This window comes from Urocampus carinirostris, chromosome 19 (assembly GCF_059441175.1).
Source record: "Urocampus carinirostris isolate Australia breed hairy pipefish chromosome 19, RoL_Ucar_1.0, whole genome shotgun sequence".
Lineage (NCBI taxonomy): Eukaryota > Metazoa > Chordata > Actinopteri > Syngnathiformes > Syngnathidae > Urocampus > Urocampus carinirostris.
The window spans coordinates 24,373,136-24,398,691 of NC_142367.1; the positions used below are offsets into that span (position 1 = coordinate 24,373,136).

At 41.4% G+C, this 25,556-nt stretch overlaps 1 protein-coding gene across 3 annotated transcripts; it reads left to right on the forward strand.

Annotated features, from left to right (window-relative positions):
• The first annotated feature begins 329 nt into the window (after positions 1 to 329).
• Positions 330 to 25,438, forward strand: nhlrc2 (NHL repeat containing 2). Of its 3 annotated transcripts, XM_088324327.1 has the most exons (13): positions 330 to 492; positions 2,808 to 2,960; positions 7,351 to 7,400; positions 9,081 to 9,486; positions 12,719 to 12,840; positions 12,923 to 13,052; positions 13,298 to 13,391; positions 13,474 to 13,705; positions 14,986 to 15,108; positions 15,183 to 15,392; positions 15,460 to 15,673; positions 20,445 to 20,728; positions 23,120 to 25,438. In XM_088324327.1, the coding sequence occupies exons 1-12, from the start codon at positions 330 to 332 to the stop codon at positions 20,699 to 20,701; spliced, it is 2,154 nt and encodes a 717-aa protein (XP_088180453.1). In that variant the 3' UTR covers positions 20,702 to 20,728; positions 23,120 to 25,438. The 3 variants fall into 3 exon arrangements, with proteins under 3 accessions (XP_088180453.1, XP_088180454.1, XP_088180452.1); XM_088324328.1 differs by having other exon boundaries at positions 13,474 to 13,709; positions 14,951 to 15,108; positions 20,445 to 25,438; XM_088324326.1 differs by having other exon boundaries at positions 20,445 to 25,438.
• The last annotated feature ends 118 nt before the right edge of the window (positions 25,439 to 25,556 follow it).

The following is a 25,556-nucleotide window of genomic DNA, read 5'->3' on the forward strand; positions in this document are numbered from 1 at the left end:
GGTTATTGTGACAAGAATTAGTATCCTAGGAGTTACGGAAATATTACTCTTTGATAAAGATTTTTTTAAACTTGAAATTGCACTTGATACGAAACAGGTCATCCTTATATTATGTATTTTATTTATGTAAATGAAACATAGCTCTTTCGTGGTAAGAAAATATCAAATTTACAAATGCAAGAAAAACACATTTTTACCACGAAAAAAATGTGGTAAAAAAAACAAACATGTAATTGTGTTGTCTGTTCAATTTATTTCAGTCGTCGTATTTTGACGAAAGTAGCGAGGCTAATATAAATGATGAATTTACCCTATATGAAGTTCCAAACATGGCTTCCGGGTGTAGCTTGTCAACTCTATTCCCTCTTCAAAGTGAGCTTGAATGTGCTTTAAATGAAGCTGAGACGCAAGAATCGATGGAAACTCTCGTCTATGAGTATCTGAAAGGGATGGAGGAGAGGGAAGAACTAAAGATGCCCGACTTTGAGGCTGGTAAGCCTTTAAAATTGTCACAAACTCCGATGTTTGGGTTAGCTAGCATTGCTACAAGCAAAAAGAAGATGGAAGATATACTTCCTCTACCTTTTCAGGATTCCCGAATCAATTTGTTTTTTATTCTTTTTGGAATCTATTTCAATAGTCAACACTAGTTCAATAAATCATATTATTCTTTATTTTTAGTACTTTGGATAATAGTAGTACCAAAAGTGTTTTAGTTCCCCCATCTAAAGTATGTGTATTTTGTTTCAATGATTTATAAGATCTGAAGAGAAAGGTTTTATAATGTTTTTTTAAGGGAGATTTTTTAAATACTTTGTTTTTAGAACCTTTTAATTGATGTTTTCCTGCCTATATGTTGCACTACCACAACACACCACTGGGTGGTGATTTAGAGACACTGTATAATAATTGATGAGATTAAGGGTCGCAAGGTTCTTTGAGCTGAGAAATGAAAATGTAATTCTAAATGGCAATGGTAAATCGTCTGCATTTCCATCCATTTTCTGCACTGCTTATCCTCACAGGTTGCCGAATCTTATGGAGTCCATCCAGCTGCGCACTAACCCATTTATACAGCTCTTTGGCACTTTACAATGTACTTCACACTTACCCAATCACACATCGATAGCGGACCATGCAAGGCGTCGACCTGTTTATTATACCTAAGGGGATCAGTGTGACACTTCGACTTTTAAACCCGGAGAAGGCGGGAATCGAACCTGTGATGTCTTAGTCCCGAGACCAGAGAAGTCAAACTCAATTGCACAAGGGGCCAAAATTCAAAACACACTTAAGGTCGCGGGCCAACCAGGATAAACATTTATTGAACACACTTAAACTGAATGTTTTTGGAACATAAATAGGAATAAAAAAAGACAAGAATATTCCATTTAAACCTGAAATCACTTATACAGTATTTATTATTTTGCTGTAAATAAAAATATCTTGTTAAATTATACAACTTAGAAATTAACTTAAACAACTTAACATTAAAATAACATTCAAATTCCTTTGCTCCTATGTCAATGTATATATTAAAAAAAACTTAAATATCCCAAAAGATTTTGCTTTCCTTAATATATCTCCTGTCAAAAGTAGAAATATGAAAATGCTACACAAATTATTTTGTAAAAACGTCACAACATTCTGAGAACAGGGAGCCTGATGTGCTTACCTTTGGCGCAGACGGAGTAGGGCGAGAGATGTGAGGGTGTGCCTGCACTTTTTGCATAGCTCCACCCATCCCTCCCACTCACCCAATCAAATAACTTTAAGTTCTCTTCCGGTGTTTTGGCGCATTTACAATTTGTTCTGTGGATTCATCAAAAAGTATCTGAACACTGAACACAGATTACATAGTGAGCTTTTATATAAAGGATTCTTTAGCGTTGTACAGCCAAAACGAGTTCTTTTTGTGTGACACCTTAACTGTAAATTGTAGTGAAAACGTGCCCTATATATTCTGAAAAGTACTGCTTTGTATTTCAGTCTTGGTTTGGCTTTGCGTGTATCTGAACAGGATCAATGGCTCTTTTGAACGAGGTGGAGAAATTTTGCATGCAATTAAATTTGTCTCTGAGCCACAGGTACTCATAGAAAGAGCCATATATGGCTCGCGAGCCATGGGTTCCCGAACCCTGGTATATAGTAATAGTATATGTCATATATGAAGGAATAGGTACAGTGACTAACACGTCAGAATATGATGTCCGGGATGATACGGCGTTGTTCATATTGACGGGCCATTAATAACAATAATGTAAAATGGTCTTGCGGGCCGGATATGATTACACGGCGGGCCGGACGTGGCCTGCGGGCCGGGAGTTTGACACATGTGTCCTAGACAAACACTCTTCATGCTCGGCTCCATTATTCTGCTGAAACGTCCTACATTGTGAAAACATACTGGTAGGTTAATCCGACAGTCCAATTTGAAACTCAGAATTATTGCAAACAGAACTTTTACTCATCTCATGGGTTGCCATGCATGCATACATACAGTGCATGATTACCGTAGTCAAAAAACATCATTCTAAAATGCTTCCATAGAAAAATACGACAGGCTTCAAAGCTACATCAGAAATTAGTATTTTTTAACTCGATATCATGTTATTACTATATTGTTGTAGGTCCTAAAAGTTGGGTTAAAATATACTCGGTAAACCACTAAAACATTATACTGTTTAGAAATCAAATTTCTTAAAAAAAATCACAATGACCCATCCTTCGTGAGCCATTTTCAGTACCTGTCTACTCGGGTATTCTTATGACGGGTAGTATAATAATTCTTTTGTGGTTTGCTGCAGGTCTAGAATGGCTGAACACCGAGGGCCCACTGTCTTTCAACAAGGAGCTGGCGGGGAAAATAGTCCTGCTGGACTTCTTTACCTATTGCTGCATCAACTGCATGCACATCTTGCCGGACCTTCACCATCTTGAGCAGAAACATTCAGTCCAAGGTTCTGTTCTGTTTCTACAGTAAAGTGTGAAGTTGGGAACAGAATTCACATTCTATAGTTAAATTATGGAAAATTGATGTATTGTCTGTCTTGCAACACATGATATTGTCCTTAAATAATGCATAATCGTGGAGTCAGACCATGAGATGTTAAATTTGTTTTAAATGTATAGTACACCTAGCAAACCACTGTAAAGGAAACCGCAACCTTCAAAACCAGAGTTCATATGGGTGCTTGGAATCCTTGAATTTTAATTTTGTGTTTTCAAGTGATTGTAAATGCTTGAAATAGTTTCCATTTTTCTCAACAAAGCTGCTTGAAAATCTTGCCAATGCTGCTCTCTGGTGGCTTCGTTTTGCCATTGCATTCTTCTTTCCTCGTGATTAACCACAGCTGTCATTAGTTTGTACCGTATTGTCTTGTAAAGCATTTTCGCCTCCTATGGGTCGCGCCCAAGAAGACAGGGCATTATGAAATGTATATTACTGCAAGGATTATGTATCATTTATCTATCTTTCTACTATCTACCTTGGTCAAGAGGGGTGACCGACAGCAAGACAAACACATACAATAACAAAGAAAATAAAAGGGAAAAAAATAGCAAAAAAAAACCACACACAAAATTTTTGGGACCATGGCCTACCCAATTGCCCAAACACCCAAAAAAGTTAGGCACCTAAGTTGGTCATGCTTTCGTCCCTCCAGATGAAATGGGACACCAGAAAGCGGCCATGTCACTCGGGTCAGGGTGACACAACACACTCTTTTGTTCAACAGCAGAGCCCGACAGCTTTCACTGGTTTACCCCTGCCGCATCATACGGGTGCCCAGCCCATCCTTAAGAACGCGTCCACAATCCCACTATCCTTTCACAACACCTCTCCACTCCTTTCTATCACCAACAAGAGCTCTAGCTTCCATTATATTTAGACCTCTTTCCTGCAGTGCACTCATAATACCATCCATCCACGTCAATGGTGGCCTTCCTCTTGGTCTCCTTCCATTGACTTCTGCTCTGTCGATCCTCTTCAACATTCGCTCCTCATCCATCCTCTCCAAGTGTCCAAACCAACCGAGTACTCTCTTATCAACACGCTTGCTCAGTTCCACCACTACTCCAGTTCTGTCTCTCGAAATTTCATTTCTCAATCTATCCAATCTTGTCACTCCTAACATAGTCCTCAAACACTTCCTCTCAAAAACATTCAATTTCCTTCTTAAATCTGCATTAAGGCTCCAAGTCTCTGCACCATACAACACAGTCGGCACAATCACACTCTCATACAGTCCCCTCTTGACATCCATACTCATACTCTTGTTGCTCATCACTCTCCTCAGAGCACCCAAAACCTTGCTTCCTTGAGTCACTCATTTATGGACATTTTATTATGGGCAACGCAAAAAAGTGTTTCCCAGCGGTAAATTGTAATGCCATACACTTCCAGCAACTAAAAATACATGCTACATAATACTCATTTTACCTAACAGAATCCAATATATGCGAGTTACTCAAGATCCAAAAATCTTATGTCTTGATAAATGCACACGCAAGATGAAAAATTGCATATGTAAATTACAGATATAATGGTTGCAGAGAAATTGGGAAATTGGTTTTGAAAGTCGTTAAAAAGTTCTTGGTGTTTATTTCAGGTGTTCAATTTATCGGTACTGGTTTGTACCCGGGATGAAAGTTAAGGTATAAATAGTCACTCTATGGTCGAGCGTCATTTAAATTATTTATTTAAATATTGCTGCTAGAATCAAGGTATCTAAAGCAAGCTGTTAATTTATCGTATATAATATTGCTCAATAAAATAACCATTCTTATTTCATAAAACTAATCCTCACCCTACGTGACACTAAGCCAGTACACAGCCACGTCATCGGCGAAACGTGTCGACGAGCAGCTAAATATATATGGTCGCCAAACCGGACGTTGGCTATCGTGCACGTACACAGACTGGTATATATTCGCCCCACTTCATCACACTGGCCTTATCTTTGGCACCGCTTTGAGTACATTCTGTCTGCTGCTGTGCTCTGAGAGGTGTGGGAGCCTCCCACTTCAGTCACTCCCACAGTAAGCATTCCCACTTGCCAGTCATCATTGGAATATGATTTTGGTGGGGGAAGAAAAGTCATTTACTCCTATATCTATATATGACTTGTGACCAATGTTCCCTGTAATTTTCCTTACGGGTCTGAGCGTTCACACAAAGTCGGTGAGCAGCGCTTGAAACAACAGTGAGCAACAGCAATCCCAAGTGTGGCAAGATAATTAATTATCAAACATGTCCAAAACTTGACATTTTGCTGAGTTTCCGGCAATGCAAAATTATTTTTCTCTTTTGAATGAATTGACTATTGCAAAGGTTGTACGGCCTACAAACGTCGTTTATTCTTAGAATTCTTTCACAAGATATCCATTTCTTTTTATTTTCTGATATATTTTGTCGCATAATACTAACATTTTGGGGGGCTTATTGAGTCGGTTGCAAGATACAGAACTGTACTTAGTCACATTTTTTAGTGGAAGTACAATGTTGGCAACAAAATTCACTTGATACAATTTGAAATTATTTGAATGCAACACAAACTTTTTCTTCTTTCTGTGGGTTTTTTTCTACTTTTTAAAAAATTCCTGTAAAAAAAAAGTCTCATTGTGTTCATTTTTTCTGAGCTGTTACTTTTTTCTTTCTGTTCTCCATTTACTTTTCCTACTTTTTTTTTGTTTCTTTTTTTCCCTAGCTTTTTACTACTTTTTCATTTTGGTATTTTTTTCTTTTTTGTTCTATTCCCCCCTTCTTTTAAGTCATTTTGTGCATAGTTTTACATAATATTTGGTCATGTTGGGATTAAAGAAGCAAAAACAACCCAAAGAGCCGGTTCCTTTTAGTGAGCCGAGCCGAAGAAGCCGGTTCTCGACAAACTCGTACTAACTTTACTTTTCAACTTCGTTCGACATTGACTTGAAAATACCGCATTTAGGACACAACGTCAGGGGAACCCGTGTATTTTTACCTTTATGCACTGTAACTTTGACTTAAGTCGCTTCTTAATGAGTAATTTTGAGCCCTCTTTTTTGTGCGCCGGCTAGATTTTCTTGTGCGCTGAGAATGTGCGGCCAGTGCGCACGCGCGCAGTTTAGAGGGAACACTGCTTGTGAGTAGTCTAGTGATCCAGTAGTAGGCGTAAATGATGTCTGTGAAGCACTAAAAGTCAACAGACAAATATCAATGACGGGCTTTTAAATGGAGGTAAACATGTTTGGGGAGATTAACTGTTTTATCGGATAATCTGCTAGCTAAGGCTTCCCTGGATCAAAAGAGTATTCTCAGCTGAACAACACAAGGCTGAAAAACATGTTTTGGACAGCAATTAAGTTGTGTAGCATCGGAACAATCTGATGATTTCAAGGAAACAGTTTGGTGGGATTTGTAACCGAGATAGAGATGCCTTTGTTGACAACAACTCCAGTTGAGGAGATGAAAGCAAAAACTTGTGGTTTGTCTGTCGCTGTTTGTTTATTGAACTTAAAAACACAGGAATTGTAGATCTAAATCAGGGGTGTCAAACTTATTTTAACTCGGGGGGCCACACGATAGAACAAACACTCTGTCGGGGGCCGGACTAGTAGATTAAAGAGAAAGAAAAAGAGAGATAAAGAAATAAGAGAAAGAGGGCGGGACAAAGAAAGAAAAAGAGAGAGAAGGAGAGAGAGGGAGAAACAAAAGATAAAGTCATGAGAGAGAGGGGAAAAGGGAAAGGAAGAAAGAAATCCAAAGAGAAATAGAAAGACGGAAGGAGAGAAAAGAGAAAACAAAAGCGCGAAGGGTAGGAAGAGAGAAAAGGAAAAAAATGAAGTTAGAGCAAAAGAAGTTAAAAAGACACAGAGAGAGAAAGAGACAAAAAGCAGCAAAGGAAGAGAGTGGTAGAAAAGGTGTGGAAATGAGAGAGAGAGATACCCATTCAAATACTTATTGGGAGTTTTTGGATCGATTGTACAAAGAATAAATGCTTACTCAATACATATAAATATAATTTATTTCCAACATGTGTTGTATGTTACTTAATCATTCTTATTGACTTATGTATATATTTTATATATTTTTTTGAAACATCGTCGCCCGCTTTGAGACTGGGAGGTTCGGGTTCGCGCCCCGGCCGAGTCATTCCTAAGACTTAAAAAGTGGTCGGCGGCGCCCTCTCTTGGCTGCGGCTGCATCGGGTCAGATGCAATCGACATTTCGTTCTGTGTACATTGTTACACAGAATGACAATACAAGGAAATTATTATTATTATTATTAAGGGTCTTTGAATAACTTTACTTGTCAGCTCTATTATAAGTAGAAGTTATAAAACCATTGTCTTTTAAAATTTTCATTTCAGATGGACTTGTGATTGTCGGTGTACATTCTGCCAAATTCCCTAACGAAAAGGTAAGTCTACACAATATATTCTGATTTAGTTTGAATTGTGTTGAGCTGAACTTTATTTATTTGGAATGAGAATCAGACCACAATTGAGCTCACATAGAGACAAATAATAGAAACAAAAAAACACATTAGCAGTGTTCATTTTACCTCTGAAAAGTGATTGGTCCCAGGGACTCGCATAATCAAAAATCTAAGGGTCCCAACAGAGATCTATGGGTCCCCAAAATTTATTGTTATGTAATTGGTAATACAAAGCAGTTATCACTTCAGATTTTCAGTTCACAATATTGTACATTATACAAAATAATATTGCTAAACTATTAATCTATATATTCATGCAGTTTTAATCAGCACAGTTAATTGGTAATACAAAGCAAGTTATCACTTCAGGTTTTTCAGTTCATATATTCTTCGTGGTTTGCTGTCCCACCACAGTTGTAATACCTTCTCAATGTCCAATCCATTATATTCCTCCTCATAGCGTCACCAGGAATATAATTGAGTCCATTTAGGCAGAGAAGTCCTTTTCTTGCTAGGAGTATTCTTTTGTTTATTTTCTTTCGTCGAATCGTTCGCTTCAACACACGTGTTTTCCTTGCCGTTTTTTCGTGCCGGAATTATTGCCGTTGTTATCACTTTCTGCATTACGTTTTCGACTTATTACTGACACTGAAGAAATTACCAATTTTGTGTCGATTTTCACCTAATACAAACAGTTTTTTCGGAGGCATACTTAACCTTCACCTTCACTCGATGACAAGCACCACAACAATGACGTCATCTCGAAGCAACAAGATCTCTATGGCCGAGATCGACGTGCAGACGAAAACTCGAACCGCGAGACCAAAACAACAATGGCGGATCTGCCTGACTAAAAGTTTGGAGTGCGGTAAATCTTTATTTAATAAAAGTAATCGGGTAATAATGACAATTTTGTGTCAAAAAAGTTGCGTACCGGGGACGCACGATGATTTGAGACTATGCGTCCCCAGCAAAAATGATGCGTCTAGGACGCAGGGACGCGGGCAAACCTGAACACTGCATTAGAAGAGGACCCTCATCCATTCCCTGCCTTCTGAGATTTTTGAGTTGAATATTTTGTCTATTCGAAATAGGGATATTTCAGCTGTTTGTCTAATGTCAAGTTAACTGCAGTTAAAGTTTTAATCACAAAAAAATGTTTAAACTTGTTGAAGGTGGGGTCTGTACTTTGAGCTGTCCCTAAAAAATGTAAAACTAAATATTTTCTCTATTAAGTATGTGTTAATAATGCCCCACTGAGTTCAAAAAGCCTTTATATATTTTTCCCACCGCGCATATCTTCTTTTATCGTACTTTTATCACCGTACTTGGTTACAGAGAGCATTGCGCTGGAGAAAAGGAGGCGGGCAATAGGAGAGAAGAGTGATTTCACCAGCATGCTTGTGGTTTTCTTTTTTATCAAGGATGAAAATGGTGAAAGTGAGAAAATGACCGTTTCTAATACATTCCAAATGCCAACCCAACCCCCAAAAAGATGAAAAAAAGAAGAGTTCATTAGAGTGAGTCACTGCACTTGCACGTGCAACAAAAGGAGCTTTGCAGTGGCTGCAATGATGAATTCAGCCAGAAGATGGCGTCTTGTAGAATACATTGAAATTCCGGACACCACCTGTAAATTATACTCTTGTTTTTCCTACTAAGGTTCTGGAAAACATCCGCAGTGCCGTGCTCCGCTACGACATCCGCCACCCAGTCGTGAACGACGGCGAGGCGAGTCTCTGGCACCAGCTGGAAGTCTCCTGTTGGCCCACACTGGTTCTGGTGGGCCCGCGGGGCAACCTGCTCTTCTCACTGGTGGGCGAGGGCCATCGTGACAAGTTGACGCTTTTTGCCGACGTCAGCCTCAGATACTACCGAAAGAAGGAGCTCCTGCGGGCGCACCCGGTGGGTGTCAAGCTCTACCGGGATTTTTTGCCCTCCGGCATTCTGTCTTTTCCCGGGAAGATCTGTGTGGACCACACCAGCGACAGGCTGGCCATTGCTGACACGGGACATCACCGGATTCTGGTGGTGTCCCCTACTCATCGGGTGTTATATGTCATCGGAGGTAACATACCATATTGCATTTTCTTCCTTTCTGAATACCGTAGCTGGACTGTGCCAGTTTTTTCCATGCCATTTGTACTCACTCCGATGCGACTTATCTGTGAAATTATTGACACATCATTATTATTTCACATGTTATTTTCACACAGAACCCCAAGAGGGCGGTCTAGACCTGTGTTTATCATTTCAACCTTGCCGTGTTATGCCGACAAATACCCCCATAAGCCTCCCCCGCTAAATGAGTATGCTTTCTTAAACTTTACTAAAATTAATTCATATCTAATTTTTGTGGCAAATGTAGTAAAACAGTAAAGCACATAGAAATTGCACCTTGTATAGAAATCCCTTTTAAGCAAGTTGAAATGATTTACTTTGGTGAAATGAGAGCCTTTCCTTACTAATCGTGACACAAAAGATTAGGCGTCATTTCGCCAAAGTAAATATTTTCAACTTGCTTAAACAACTGAACCTAAATGGCACCAAAAAGAATATCATATTTTGCCGATTACAAACTGCAAAGATTGAAATATTCAGCCGAAAAGCAGAAAGTGGAGGTGACGATGAGTTTGATGTAAGCAACGTAGAAGCGGAAGGTTACAGAGGATGAAAGTTTCATTGCATTTAGAGATTTGGAGTGAAAATGATCGTTGGAAGGCTATTTTTTTCTAGAGTTATCTGAATAACTATTCTTAATAAGTTACGTAATTACAGTGGAACCTCGGTTCTCGACCATAATCTGTTCCAGAACCCTGTTCGAAAACCGTTTTTTTTTTCAATCACCGAAATCGGTTTTTCCCATTAAAAGTAATGTAAAATCGTTTTATCCGTTCCAACACCCTGAATGTTTACCATGAACGTAAACATGAAGCTAACCCAGGCTAATCGTACGTTCGCGTTAGCGTAATCTTACGTACGAAAGATTACGCTAACATGAACGTGTTTAAAAAAAAAAAAAAAGGATTATGAATAGGATTTCTTACCTTTGTGGTGGACAGTGGGGAGAGAAAAATCATCAAAAGTTTTTCAACCTCTTCCAAAACTTGCGGCAGTTGCTTGCTTATAGCGCTAACTTCCTTAGCCGCATCACTCGATTTCACAGCCTCCTTATTCTTTAATATCGTATTGATGGTAGATTTAGCCATGCTGTATTCACTAGCAAGATCGGAAATTCGTACACCTCTTACATATTTAGCTATTATGTCTTTCTTAAAGGCAATAGTTGGACGAACAACTTTTTTTTTTTTTCTCACCTTCGGAGGCATAATTAGGGGCTAAAACACCCGTACGCCGCTCAGCATCGCACCCTAGCGTACCGGCGTTCGAACTCCGATTTTTTTGACCGAACAGCGAAGCAAGAATTTCTCGAAATCTTTAGTCGAACACCGATTTGTCCGAACTGAGAGGCGTTCGAAAACCGAGGTTCCACTGTACTGAAATTAACATGCATGTCAATCATGCAAGGATCGTATACTGTAGAACTTATTCAGCCTGTTGTTCTCTTTCATCTTAAATTGCCTTTTAAGATGACATCTATGTTTTCGGTGTTGGATTTTATCCCAAAATAATTCTCCCAAAAACAAAACGTAAACGCCGTTCTGACTTGTATATGTTTTTTCCTTATTAATTATGCATTTCTCGGCTGGTGCGACTTATACTCCGACACGACTTATCGTCCCTAAAATACGGTATGCGTTATGCAACATGCACCCGAGTGCGATCCCTAATGTAATGTTTTGCTTGGCCCAAATCGCCAAAACATAACACTCTCAACTGTGACCGCCCCGCAAAATGAAAACAAAACAAGATTTTTGTATATTTTTGACATCATTCCCATGCTTCAAAAATCATCCGAGGAGCCACACGGCTTGCGGGGCTGTTCCCAGGCCGACATACAAGTTGGCAGCGGCCGGAACCATGCACGCGCTGAGAACTGGCACCGACCTCCATCGCGGGGACAGAATGCCCAGTGGGACTTTTATTTCTGTCGGCTGATCTCATTCAGTGGCTGCTGTTGGCTTTGGGCTCTCCAAATACTTATTAAGGGAGTCCTACTTTTTGGCTTTGGGTGTAGTAAATCGATGTATAAACCTTTTTACAACCGCGGTTTTGCTTGAAAAAGGCTTACTGACCAATTACATTCCCAAGAATCCTGCCTTGTAGTTTTTCTCACAGTATTTTTTTCCCCTAAAACTGATTCAGAACACCATTTAGCACAAATTTGTTTAAATTAATGGTCGGTTAAGTTTAATAGGCTACAAAAATAGTAAATATTTGTCAAATTAAATGAAAATCACTGCATTCAAATTTTTTTCAAGTATCCATTTTTTTAATTCAAATTTACACACCTAATCAATTGGTTCCATCATTATTTTCTTCCATCCATCCTTCCTTCCTATATACTCATTATTTCATTCAACTCTTTCTTACTTCTTCATTCCTTCCTTTTTTCCTCTCCTTCCTTCCTTGCTCCCTTCCTTCCTTACTTGATTTTTTTCTTTCAATCTTGCTTCCATACCTGTGTCAGTTCTACCTATCTTATTTCTGCCATTTCTCCCTTTTCCCTGCCCCCTCCCTTCCCTACTGTCCTACTTCCTTGCTTTTTCCATTATTCATTCCTTCCTTACTTCATTGCTTACCTGCCTTATTTGCTGCCCTCTCCCCCCCTTCCATACTTGTGTCATTTCTTCCTAATGTACTTCCTTACCTGCATAATTCTCACTTATTTTCCTTCCTGACTTGCTTCCTTCCTTTTTATCATCTCTCTTTTCTATCTTCTGTCATTCACCCCTCGTTACCTTCCTTCCTTCCTTCCTTTGTTACGCTCCTCCCTTCATCACCCCTTCTTTTATTCATTCATTTACTCACAATTGCAAAGTACAAGATGTTTGTTTGCATTGCAGAACAAACGATTCAGAAAAATGAAATCAATTTATGGCAGCACGGCAGCGCAGTGGTTAGCGCGTGTGCACCACAGTTCTGATATCATGAGATCGAACCTCCTGCGTGGAGTTTGCATGTTCTCCCCGTGCTTGCGTGGGTTTCCTCCGGGCACTCCGGTTTCCTCCCACATTCCAAAAACATGCCCCTAGGTGTGAATGAGCGTGTGAATTGTCTGTCCCTGTGTGCCCAGTTCACTGCCCAAAGATAGCTGGGATGGGCTCCAGTGCCCCCGCGACCCTACTGAGGATAAGTAGTGCAGATAATGGATAGAAATCAATTTATTTTGACTGCAGGGCCAGAAAGCGGAAGGCGAGACGGCTCTTTGTCCGAAGCCGCCTTCAACTCCCCTCAGGGCGTGGCTATGAAGGGCAACATTGTCTATGTGGCTGACACTGAAAACCACCTCATCCGAAAGGTCAGAGGAACCTATATGTATTGTGTGTGTGTGTGTGTGTGTGTAAGCCTCCTGCTCATATGTTCCCCGCCCGTTAATACAGATCGACCTGTCGGAAGGGCGGGTGAGCACTCTGGCCGGCCTGGGCGTCCAAGGCATGGACAAAGCCGGCGGTGCAACGGGAGATCAGCAGCCAATCAGCTCTCCCTGGGATGTTGCGCTCGGCTCGGCCGGTGAGTCTCACAGAGCAAATTTAAGTGGCGTCTCTTAAAATCTATTCGCCTTGAAACTCGGGACCTATTCCCACTGGCAGACTTTTGTCGTAATCCTAGGGGATTTATGTGAGCTAATGTGGGGCAGCCTTGTAGGTCAAACTAGGGCAGATGGGTTACTGGATTTTAGCTCGGAAATGTATATTGAGCCAATTACACTTGGAAGCCGTGACGGAAACAGGCCTGTCTGTGTGGTTCGTGCGTAGGTGGTGCAGAAGACAACGTGCTGTGGGTTGCCATGGCAGGTACCCATCAGATTTGGGCTTTGTTCTTGGCAGATGGGAAACTGCCCAAAGGAAGGTGAGACAGGCCAACCACTGCAGGCAGAAAAATGGCTTTTCAATCAGACCTGTGTGCAAAAACAACATCACAACCTCGACAGCGAATGCAAGGCGGGCACCTGCGTGCGCTGGGCCGGCAGCGGCGCCGAGGAGAACCGCAACAACGCCTACCCGCACAAGGCCGGCTTCGCCCAGCCCTCGGGCTTGGCCGTTGCCCCCGAAGAGCCCTGGAGCTGCGTTTTCGTGGCCGACAGCGAAAGCAGCACGGTGCGCACGCTGGCGCTCAAGGACGGCGCCGTCAAGCTGCTGGTTGGCGGCGAGAGAGACCCGACGGTGGGTAAGAGGTCATGCGGCGTTGGGTTTTTTCTATCTTGCTTCAGCATCGGCTCCTCCGCATCCGCACTGAATGAGTTTGGTTATAGTCTGGTTTTATGGAGTAATCCTGTGCTTTGTTATCTAATTGACATTCTGTTTGCATTTCTTCTGTTGTCTCACCACTTTGTTTTGAGGTCTTTATTCGGCCTTCCAATAGAACATTTCTGCAAATCAAGGGAGCCGTAATTGGAAAACGATCACTTAGCGTCTGTCATGCAAACTGTGGCTTCCTTTTATCTGCTGCTGACAATTGTATTGGGAATAAAGCGCCACTCTGAATGGCTTTTTTTGTCTTTTTCATATCCCGGATGGAGTATTTTAATGCGTAACATAAACTGTCCTAATTCCCTCAACAGATTAACTTCTATGTTGGGAAATGTTGTGCCCGCTTCGTTGGTACGATGGGCCTTCAAATTGGTCTTCCTGTATTGATGAGCAAAGGAACACCATTTGTCGTAAATAAATAATCATTTTTGGGACCATATTAAAGAAAGTGGAACTGAGCAAGCGTGTGGTTATGGGAGTACCCGGTTGGTTTGGACACATGGAGAGGATGGATGAGGAGCGAATGTTGAAGAGGATCTAGAGAGCAGAAGTCAATGGAAGGAGACCAAGAGGAAGGCCGCCATTGACGTGGATAGATGGTGTTATGAGTGCGCTGCAGGAAAGAGGTTTAAATATAATGGAAGCTAGAGCTCTTGTTGATGATGGGAAGGAGTGGAGAGGTGTTGTGAAAGGATAGTGGGATTGTGAACGCGTTCTAAAGGATGGGCTGGGCACCCCTATGATGCGGCAGGGGTAAACCAGTGAAAGCTGTCGGGCCCTGCTGTTGAACAAAAGAGTGTGTTGTGTCACCCTGACCCGAGTGACATGGCCACTTTCTGGTGTCCCATTTCATCTGGAGGGACGAAAGCATGACCAACTTCCATGCCGAGGTGCCTAACTTTTTTGGGTTTTGGGCATTTGGGTTGGCCATGGTCCAAAATGTTTGTGTGTGTTTTTTGCTTTTTTCCCCCTTTTTTAATTTATTTGTTATTGTATGTGTTTGTCTTGCTGTCGGTCACCCTTCTCGAGAGATATGACCAAGGTAGATTAAAGAAGTTGTATCATTTTTGGCCACAAATATGAGACTGGCTTGATCAACACTTCTCATGTAAAAATGTTTGATGGCTCATAATAGTGATGAAACTGATTTTACGGAAGTATCACCTGATCTTCTTTTGCCGCATTGGAACCAGAACCTCTTTGCTTTCGGCGACGTGGACGGCAAGGGCGTGGACGCCAAGCTGCAGCATCCGCTTGGGGTCGCCTGGTCGCCGCAGCAAAACTTGCTCTACGTCGCCGACTCCTACAACCACAAGGTGCAAATTGGGGCTCAACATTGCATAAAAATATTGAGAAAGATCATGAAAGAAAGATCGGCTCTACTTCATAGATTAAAGTGGTGGACCCCAAGACAAAGCAGTGCAGGACTCTGTCTGGCACGGGAGAAGCGGGCGACGTCACGGGTCCGGATTTTCTCACGTCCCGCTTCAACGAGCCCGGCGGAATTTGCGTAGGCGCCGGTGGCAAGCTCCTCTATGTCGCCGACACAAACAACCACCAAGTCAAAGTCCTGGACCTCCACTCAAAGACCATCTCACCGGTGAGATGCTATACCACATTTGACCATCTTCACCTTCTTGACTTTCACATTTGTCATCCTCCCCTAGTTTGTGTTTTCCTCAGACACTCCAGACTCCACAGTTGCCAAAGCCAAGGCTCCCAGCAAAATGCCCAAAATGCCTCGAGGGGCCGTCAGGATAGATATGCCGCCGGTGTCGGTTTGCCCCGGACAGACCGTGGTCATGTCGTTGGCCTTGTCGCTTCCTGACGGTGCCAAGCTCACAGAGGAAGCGCCGAGCTGCTGGGCTCTCTCTGCTGAAGGTCAGAATCACATCTGCACAAGAGGAAACCTATAATTCAATTGTCTTTATTGTCATTGATATCAACATTGTGAATCATGATATGCAGCGAGATGAGACATAGCACTCTAGGGTAAACCAGGTAATAAAGACTTTAAAGAGGGAAAAAAAGTGCTTAGAAAACTGATATAAGATATAATAATGCAGTGAAATAGAACTATGCATCTCAACAATAGTGCAATAACATTTAGCAGCAGCAATTATCCATCCATCCATTATCTGCACCGCTTATGCTTAGTAGGGTCGCAGGGGCGCTGGAGCCCACCCCAGCTATCTTCGGGCAGTGGGCAGGGGACACCCTGAACTGCTTGCCAACCAGTCGCAGGGTACACAGGGACAGACAATTTGCTCGCTCATTCACACCTAGGGACAATTTGGACCGGCCGACTAACCTGACATGCATGTTTTTGGAATGTGGAAGGAAACCGGAGTGCCCAGAGGAAACCCACGCAAGCACGGGGAGAACATGCAAACTCCACACAGGAGGTTCGATTTCATGACCTCAGAACTGTGCCGCCCACGTGCTAACCACTGCTCCGCCGTGCACAGCAGCAATTAAATAACCCGAAATAAGTCACAAGGTGTATATTTTCAGTTACGTGCGATAGTATATCATTCCATTGTTTCATTTCGCAACAACAAAAATGGAAAATACCTCAAATAAGTTGCAAGATATGTTGTCACGGTATTGTGTGCTCGTTTAGGGGGGTGATGACCCTGGGAGGAAGCTGTCTCTGAGATTATTTGTCTTAGTTTTGAGAGACCTGTAGTGGTGGCTGGGTGGAAATTGTCTTTTTATAATGTTTAAAAAAACATTTACTACTAGAGTAGAGTAGAGTTAAACTAGAGTTTAGGCACAGCAGGCTTTATTTATGTTAGAACTACCGTAAATTCCGCACTATAGAGCGCACCTGATTATAAGCCGCACCCACCACATTTTAAGAGGAAAACCAATTTTGTAAATACACAAGCCGCACCTGTATATAAGCCGCATGCGCCCACATTAAAAAAATGTAACACAAACACAAAATGAACCCAAACCCGACTTCAAGTCCCGCGATTGAAACTAAATGTTCTTCATTAAAGTCCACAGTCCAAAAATCACAGCCCTTCATGCCAATCTGTAACAAAAAAATGGCTCCCTCTAAGTGTTAGCTTCCGTAACTGTTCACAAGTGTTCCAATCGTGTCACTGTTTTCGCTTTCTTGAAACGTGTGTACAAATCGATTCGTTTGTGTTGGCATCGGGGCTAAATAATTTTCTCAATCCATATTTCCCCTTAGTTGCATTGCAGGAAAGAAGTCTAAATATAGTGGAAGATAGAGCTCTTGTTGGTGATAGGAACGAGTGGAAAGGTGTTGTGAAAGGATAGTGGGATGTTTGGATGCCTTCTAAGGGATGGGCAGGGCACCCGTATAATACAGCGGGGGTAAACCAGCGAAAGCTGTCGGGCCCTGCTGTTGAACAGAAGAATGTGTTGTCACCCTAGCTGATGAGCCGAATATTAGGTCCGGAAGTTCTTCCATCGTTCTGAGCTATCAGTATCAGCAACACAAAAGGTTTTTTTTCTTCTTTGCACGATAAGAGCGTGCCGGCTCGCATAAGATAATTAGCGGCCAGGCTATGGTACATGATCCCCGCGTCGGTCTAGACTTAAGCTGATCTGATCTGTCCATAGGGGGCAATTCGGCGGATTGGAGGGCACGCTAGGACAAAATGGAGGCTTTTTAGTCCTCTTCCTCCTGGGAACGCCGCGCTAGGAATCTGCGTCATTAATCAGCGGAAGAATTAGCGCCCCCTCGCCCATGTTTGCTCCTCGCCCTGTCACGTCACGTCCTGACTCTATCGCATCAATCAGATTCTGTGTTGTTTTGTTTGAGGTTTTTGTTTTTTACCCACACTCAAAAAACCTGAACGAGATCCACTGCTAGGTTTAATGTAAGCCTGCTTCTTGGGTTTCTTTGACCAAACATGGCTGAAAATTGGGATGTTATGTAAAAATAACCCAGAAAATGTAATTGTCAAGACTAGAACGGAGACAGGACCCACTCGCGTAACGTTACTCACAGTTTTATTGGGAAGAAGGGAAAGGAGTGCACACACGATCCGGAGATCGCTGGTCGCGGGGAGTAGGTTGCTCAGACGCGGAAGTGGGACTTTGTGGCGAGCGATGGTGGTGTCAGGAACGGAAAAAATGTCGAAAGCCGGGAGAGGAGAGTAGACGTGGTCAAGATCATTATTCTGGGCGGGGGAACAGACGAGGTCGAGATTGAAACAGGTTGTAATTCGGGAGAAAAACAGGTGCAAAAACACAGGACAGGCGAAAAAGGGCTTGCCGTGTAAAAACAGAGATTTGCAGACGGACCGACAAAAGGGGACTGACAGAAGAGAGTTTAAATACTGACAGGGAGCCAATCTTGTCAACAAGCTGCAGCTGGCGCCCATGGGCAGGGCCAATTGGGCGCCATGGCAACCGTGACAGTAATCCTGTTGTTCATGGTTTACAGATCCCTTAACCGCCAGTTGTGTTTATGGTTAGAACAGAAATGTGTAGTTATTTATACCCCGGTAAAAAAACAACATTTGCATGTTTTATTGCTTGTTACAGAAAACGGTCAACAAAATAAATCCTAAAGCGTTTCAGATTTTAAACATTTTACACCAGTGGGCTGGGCTTATACACAGATGTCACACCCACAATCATTTTGAATCTGAAAAATAGCAGCCAATGACTGATGATGTGAAGAAAGTCAACCCAAACAAAACCCCAAAACAATTCTACCACTTTATGGAATAAATAACATTTTACAACACTGGGTTTTACAGAGTTGAACTCTTTCTCTACCAACCTCCGACAAATGATGTCACCTTTTGTCTTTTTTTCATACAATTTAGGTTATTTTGGACCCAAGTGTTTTGGATAGCTATGCAATTTACAGTGTCGTGAAAAAGTGTTCTCTCCGTTTCTGATTTCTGTGTTTTTGGCATATTTATTACTCACCAAACCAATTTTATTATCACATCGGAAAAAAAACAAGAAAATACAAAATGCCTTTTTCAAATGTTGATTCCATTTATTAAGGCACACAAAAAAATCAAACCCAATCTTAATTGGCTCCTGAACCTAAAAGCCAGTTGCGCCACTCTTGGCAGCAATAACAGAAACTAAATGTATACAACGATTGGTAATCAGTCTTTCACAATGCGTAAGAGGAATTTTGGCCCACTCTTCTTTGCAAAATGGTTTCAAATCTGCCATATCGGAGGGTTTTCTCGCATGAAATACCTGTTTAAGGTCACACCACAGTGTCTCAATTGTATTTAATTCTGGACTTTGACCTGGCCACCCCAATCAGAGGTGGACTTGCTGGTGTGCTTCGGATTGTTGCACTGCTGCACGATCCAAGAGCGCTTGAGCTTGAGGGCACAAATGTGATAGTGGCATGTCAATTGTGTTTCTGAGATTTTGTAGCTTACTTCACTTAGTCCCACAGATGGTTTCAGTGATTTTTTTCATTCAAAATAGGTAGTGGCAATCAATTTCGGACGTAGTCACCATAACTTTGTAAAGTAGGCTTAAACGTATTTACCCAAGGTGTGTATTTCTAATCAGTTTGATGTCCCTTTTGGCCGTCTCCTCGTCTTCCAGTCTTTGTTTGAAGGTGTTGGTAATTTTCCAGGGAGGTGGTCTTTTGTCTTTTGTCTCAACATACCAGTACTTTTCCATGTCTTCTTTTTTCAATATAACACAAAGGCAGACTGGGGAAAAGCCAGAAGAGCATGACCAGCGAGACAAGGGCGAGTAAATTATCCGTTCCTCCCGCGCTTCTTTCCCAGCTGCAGTTGTTCAAAAACAAAACAAGTCTTTGCCTGAATTTCCTTCTAGAGTTAGCTCATTTTCATTGCTCCCCCACACATCAGTGGTCTCTTTAGACCGAACAGGGGCCATTCATTTTTCACAAGGATCCAGATACGTTTTTAATGTTTTTGGGTCCTTTAATAAATAGAACCAACATTTCAAAACTGCATTTTGTATTTCCTTGGGTTATCTCTGTTTGATATTAAAATATTTTTGATGATCTGAAACCTTTTTGAGTGATAAACAAAACAAAAAAACACCAAATTCAGAGCGGGGGCAAATACTTTTTCATTGGACTGTAGGTCACAATGAAGATAAATGAGTCAGATGGTGTGTCATTTCCTTGCCTCACAACCAGGGTTGGGTAGGGTTACTTGAACTGGATTACTTTCATTGACTTTTGGATTATTCCAAGACCAAATATGCTAATAAAAGACAAAATAAACTAAATACAAATAAAATTACAAAATTTTGTGCAGGCTTGGGGAGTAACGGAATACATGGAACGGCAAAAATGATGTATGCAAGCTGTTTAGATTTATTTTCATTTTGTTTCTGTCGCATTTGATGTTCGTTTTGCCGGAGATCAAAGAGATCAAAGCCAGGAGAGAAAGCTTACCACGAGTTGTGAGTCATCATTTTATTCATATTTAGTTTCTTTTGTCTTTTATTAGCATATTTGGTATTGGAGTAATCCAAAAGTCATTGAAAGTAATCAAGTTGAAGTAACCCTACCCAACCCTGCTCACAACATTACTGCTGTTAAAATAATTCAATGGCAGTAGGGCTGCAACAACAAATCGATAATATTAATGATTAAACGCATTGACAGGTTTTCACGGCGCTGTATCTAAATCAAAGCCTTACCTTACAGGTGAGGAGTGGTCGCTAGATGCCGAAGCGGTTACCGGCCTTATCGCGGACGTGTCCAAGCCGCTTCGCGTCAGCGCCAAAGTTCCAGAGTTGCCGAAAACGCCTCGTGTGGGCCTCACGCTCGGCGTTTGGCTTTACTTCTGCACGGCGGCCGGAGCGTCCTGCACCATGAGAGCGGTCGCCTTCCACCAACCCATCCAGCTGAGTGACCTCGTCGCCACGGGAGAGGTCTCGGTCACCTTGACGCATTGCCTCTAAAAGGAACCCTAAATTAAATATACAGGGGTTAGGATAAAGATGCTAACTTCTATATTGCAATGTCCAAACATCATGTAGAACATAGAGACTTTGAAAATGGTACAGTGGCACCTCTACATACGAGAAGAATGAGTTCTCGGATCCAGCTCGAATTAGAGGTAAGATTTTAAAGGGACAGAGTGTCATATTTAGTGCATCCTAGTAGGACCGAAAAAAAACTTCATTCAGTGAAAAAAAACACGATTTGAATAATAGGCAAAAATACATGAACTATCATCCAGTGTTCATTTTAGCTGTGAAAAGTGATGGGTCCCGGGACTGGCATGCTCAAAAATCTATGGGTCCCAACAGAGATCTATGGCTCCCCAAAATTAAGTCTTATCCAGGTTGACATTGTAAATCGGCGACAAACATGTAATATAAATCTATATATTCATTCAGTTTTAATCATCAGTTTATCGGCAATACAAATCAGTTATCTCTTCAAGATTTTTCAGTTCACAACAATATTGTAAATTATACAAAATAATATTGCTGAAATAATGATACAAATCTATATTTTCATTCAGTTTCAATCATCACAGTTAATTGGTAATACAAAGCAATTATCGCTTCAGATTTTTCCGTTCACAATATTGTACATTAGACAAAGTACAGAAAATACTGCCATCCACTTAACTCTCTTTAGCAGTGTAAGCATGACCAAGTCTTGTTGATGTCGTATCTGTTTCACTTGCCTCTCTCTTCCTGCAGCAACAGAATTTCCATAGCTAATTTGTGGTTTTCATTGTCGTTGTGCCGATCCAATGCAGTTTTCTGAAAGTTCGTATTGTGAAATGATTCATGCAATCCAGTTTTTTTGTCACGCTGGGTACATGCTTCACAGAACATGTAGCCTCCATATTCTCCTCATAGCGTAACCAGGAATATAATTGAGTCCATTTTGGCAGAAGAATCATTTTCTTGCTAGCAGTATTTTATTTTCTTTCGCCGCATCATTCGCTTCAACACGCGTGTTTTCCTTGCCTTCGCGATCTTCTGAAGAATTTCTCCACCGCTTTTTTTCGTGCCGGATTTACTGCCGTTGTTATCCTTTTCTGCATTATGTTTCGACTTATTACTGACACTGAGGAAATTACCAATTTTATGTTGATTTTCACCTCAACTCGACGACAAGCACCACAACAATGACGTCATCTCGAAGCAACAAGATCTTGTTGGCCGAGATCGGCGTGCAGACGAAAACTCGAACCGCGAGACCAAAACAACAATGGCGGATCTGCCTGCCGAAAAGTTTGGAGTGCGCTAAATCTTTGTCAAAAATAGGTAATCGGGTAATAAAGACAATTTTGTGTCAAAAAAATTGCGTCTCGGGGATTCGACACTTGGACGCAGGGACGCGGGCAAACTAGAGCACTGCTATCTTCCATCCATCTGCACCACTTATCCTCAGTAGGGTCGCGGGGGTGCTGGAGCCCATCCCAGCTATCTACGGGCAGTGGGCAGGGGACACCCTGAACTGGTTGATAAACAATCATTTCAATGTTAATTTAAAAAAAAAAAATCATGGATGGAAACTCTTGTATTTCTTTTACATAGCGTAATCCATACCTGGTAGTCGCCATCTTGCTGCCATGCTGTACTCATTTGGCACTGTTTTCGTTCGCATTAGACAATACAGTGCCATCTAATGGTGAAATGTGACACAATGTACCTTTTTAAAGCTGGTGTCGTCACTTCAAAATATTCTACTTGCTGACGCCGCCCTCTGGTGGAAATTATCATTGCAGCCCTTGCCAAGCTCCTTTTGTTGCACGTGCAAGTATGTGATCATCTTAGACGCACTCAAATAAACTCTTCCCATTTCATCTTTAGGGCAGGGGTTTTCAGAAAGCAGGGGGCCAGATTTGGTCAGCTGAAAATGTGGGAAGGCCGACTATCCAGCCTGGCATTCTTTGAAAAGTCTTGACTAAATTCACCCTCCGTGAAGGGTTTGCAGCGCTCGGCAGTCAACGTTGCAACCTCGTAGCCTGCCTTAGTAGCATTTTCATTTGACTCGCAGGGTCTCATGTAAAAATGCAGCTGTGCCGTTAAAACAGTTTCCAGTTGCTTCACCTTTTCACAGTGCCCGTTTCCAGTTGGTTAGCACGTTTTGTCTGAGGGTGCCTCTTGATATTATATTCTTTAATAAAGCCATAGTTTCTTGGCAAATTAACCATGCGAAATTGTTTTGGAGAAAACACTCCAATTTTCCCTTGTCCTGGAAGTAGTGGCCCACACAGTCAACTTTCCTTTTTTTATCTACAGACGCCATGTCGAAAATGGGGTGAGCTAAAATTCTCTTATGTAGAGGGGGCCGCTATATATTTATTCATGCTGAATTTTCCTTTTTTTGTTGTCTCTATTTTTCGTTTTTAGAGCAAGTGTTTTCCCATGATCATTTCAGCAATTGGGATGACCTCAGACTTGAGCGTCGTGCCGGTCTATTTTGGAAATCACTTACCTTTAACGTTCCCAACTGCAGCTTCTATGAACTCGGTAAACCAAAATGTTCCCTCGGGTCGGCGTCGGCCACCCGACGGTTTAGCTGCGGAGGATTTCTGACCACGTAGTCCATTTGGGTAAGAGCCTGGAAAGGTAAGGGCCTCTTCAAAATCTGATTTTCATAAGCAGGGGAGATCACTTTGAAAGCATTTTGTTATCTTCTATCCGTAATGGACGTTGATTGTTACGGATCAAAGCGCTAACGCTCCTTGAACGAGACCCGCTGCTTGAAATATGAACGGCAAGCTTCATTTATGTAAGAACTTGATGTTTCTTTTTAAAACGGACTGCAATTGAAACTTAAAGGGACAGTGGATACCAACATTCCCTCTAAGCTGCGTGTGTGCGCGCGTGCGCACTGCCCAGAGCTTTTCCGCGCACAAGATAATCTAGCCAGCTCACAAAAATCAGGGCTCGAAATTACTAATTAAGAAGCCAATTAAGTCAAAGTTACAGTGCATGAAGGTCAAAATACAAGGGTTCCCCTGACGTTGTGTCCTAAATGCGGTATTTTGAAGTCGAAGTAGAACGAAGTTGAGTGAAGTCAGTAGAGTTTTTCGAAAACCGGCTTCTTCGGCTCGGCTCCCTAAAAGGAACCGGCTCTTTCGGGTCCTTAAACGGCTCTTTAAGTTGTTTTTGCTTCTTTCATCCCAACATGACCAAATATTATGTAAGATTATGCACAAAATGACTTAAAGGAAGGGGGAATAGAACAAAAAAGAAAAAAATACCAAAATGAAACACAATGAGATTTTTTTAAAGGAATTAAATTTTTTTTAGAAAAAAACAGGGAAAAAGAAGAAAAAGTTTGTGCTGCATTCAAATAATTTCCAATTATACCAAGTCAATCTTGTTGCCAACATTGTACTTCCACTAAAAAAAATGTGATTAAATACAGTTGTGTATCGTGCAACCGACTCAATAAGCCCCCAAAAATGTTAATATTATGCGACAAAAGATACCAGGGGGAGAAAAAAATGAAAATCTTATGAAAGAATTGTTGTAAAAACAAATGACGTTTGCAGGCAATTGTACATGAGTCAATTCATTCAAAAGAGAAAAATAACTTTGCATTGCCGGAAACTCAGCAAAATGTCACTTGATGTCAAGTTTTGGACATGTTTGATAATGGATTATTTGCCACACTTGGGATTGCTGTTGCTCATTGTTGTTTCAAGCGTTGCTCACAGACTTTGTGTAAACACTCAGACCCCAGGAAAATTACAGTGAACATTGGTGGATACTATTTAGTATCTCTTCATGGTACAAAAATCATTAATCAGTAAAAAAATGATTTGAATGATAGTTTATGTATATTTGCCTATTCCTTTTACATAGTGGAATCCCCATCTAAGGTGGCCGCCATGTTTGTCTGGCATCATGCTGCTACGCTGTGCTCATTTGGGCCTGGTTTTGGTTCGCTTTAGATAATCCAGTGCAGTCTAAAGGTCAAATATTACACAATGTACCTTGAAAGTCACTATATATCAAATGAGACTTCTCAAAGAGGACTAGGACCGTTAGCATCACAGCTAACAATACTGTTCAATAACATGTTTTCACGATTGTTTTTTAGTTGATGTAAAAGCTCAAATTATTTTATAGGATTAAGTACACATGCATGTTGGTTAGTTAGCATTCGCTGCACTTTTATTTTCTGGTTGATGATTAGCTGATAATCATTCTTGTAAGGTATTCGAGAGAAGCGGAAATGACATTTGACATGAGCGAGGTGGAAGGAGGAAGCGGCGCGTTTTTTTACCTCATGTAGGTTTTAGATCAGGGTATGGTGTAATAATAGTCTGTGGTTTGCAATAATCTGTGGTCTGTGCAGCCCTTTGAGACTCTTTGTGATTAAGAGTGTCACAACAGGACTTGACTTGACATTGCTAGATAGATAGCACCAAGAGCTAACGTGGCAACACTGTTGTTTTTCGAAGCACAAATTAGCTTCAGGGCTAACAGGTTCAGGATTATGTACAAAGCTAACTGCTAAGAGTTAGCATTTGATGTTAGCTACTGTAACTTCCAGACTGTGTTCCAATCATGTGCTTTTTGTTACTGTTTCCGCTAACATTGACATGTATGTACTAAACAGCTGTGTTAGCATTAAGGCTAAATACGCTACACAAATCTTATCAATCCTCTTATAGCTCTACGTTTTTAATTACGCTTGAAAAGGTCCTCATTTTAAAAAAAATACTAGTAACAGAACAAAACAAAGGGAGTAGAATTATCACAAGAGGATGTGGTGGAGTGGTTACGACACCTAGCTTGGAAAGTGCCTTGAAAAATGGTCGGCCATCTTTTA

Coding starts and splice junctions, on each gene's coding strand:
- nhlrc2 (XM_088324328.1), top strand. CDS start 330: ATGGCTTCCGGGTGTAGCTTGTCAACTCTATTCCCTCTTCAAAGTGAG. Junction 15,109..15,182: donor CCGACTCCTACAACCACAAG/GTGCAAATTGGG, acceptor TCTACTTCATAG/ATTAAAGTGGTGGACCCCAA. Junction 15,393..15,459: donor ACTCAAAGACCATCTCACCG/GTGAGATGCTAT, acceptor ATCCTCCCCTAG/TTTGTGTTTTCCTCAGACAC.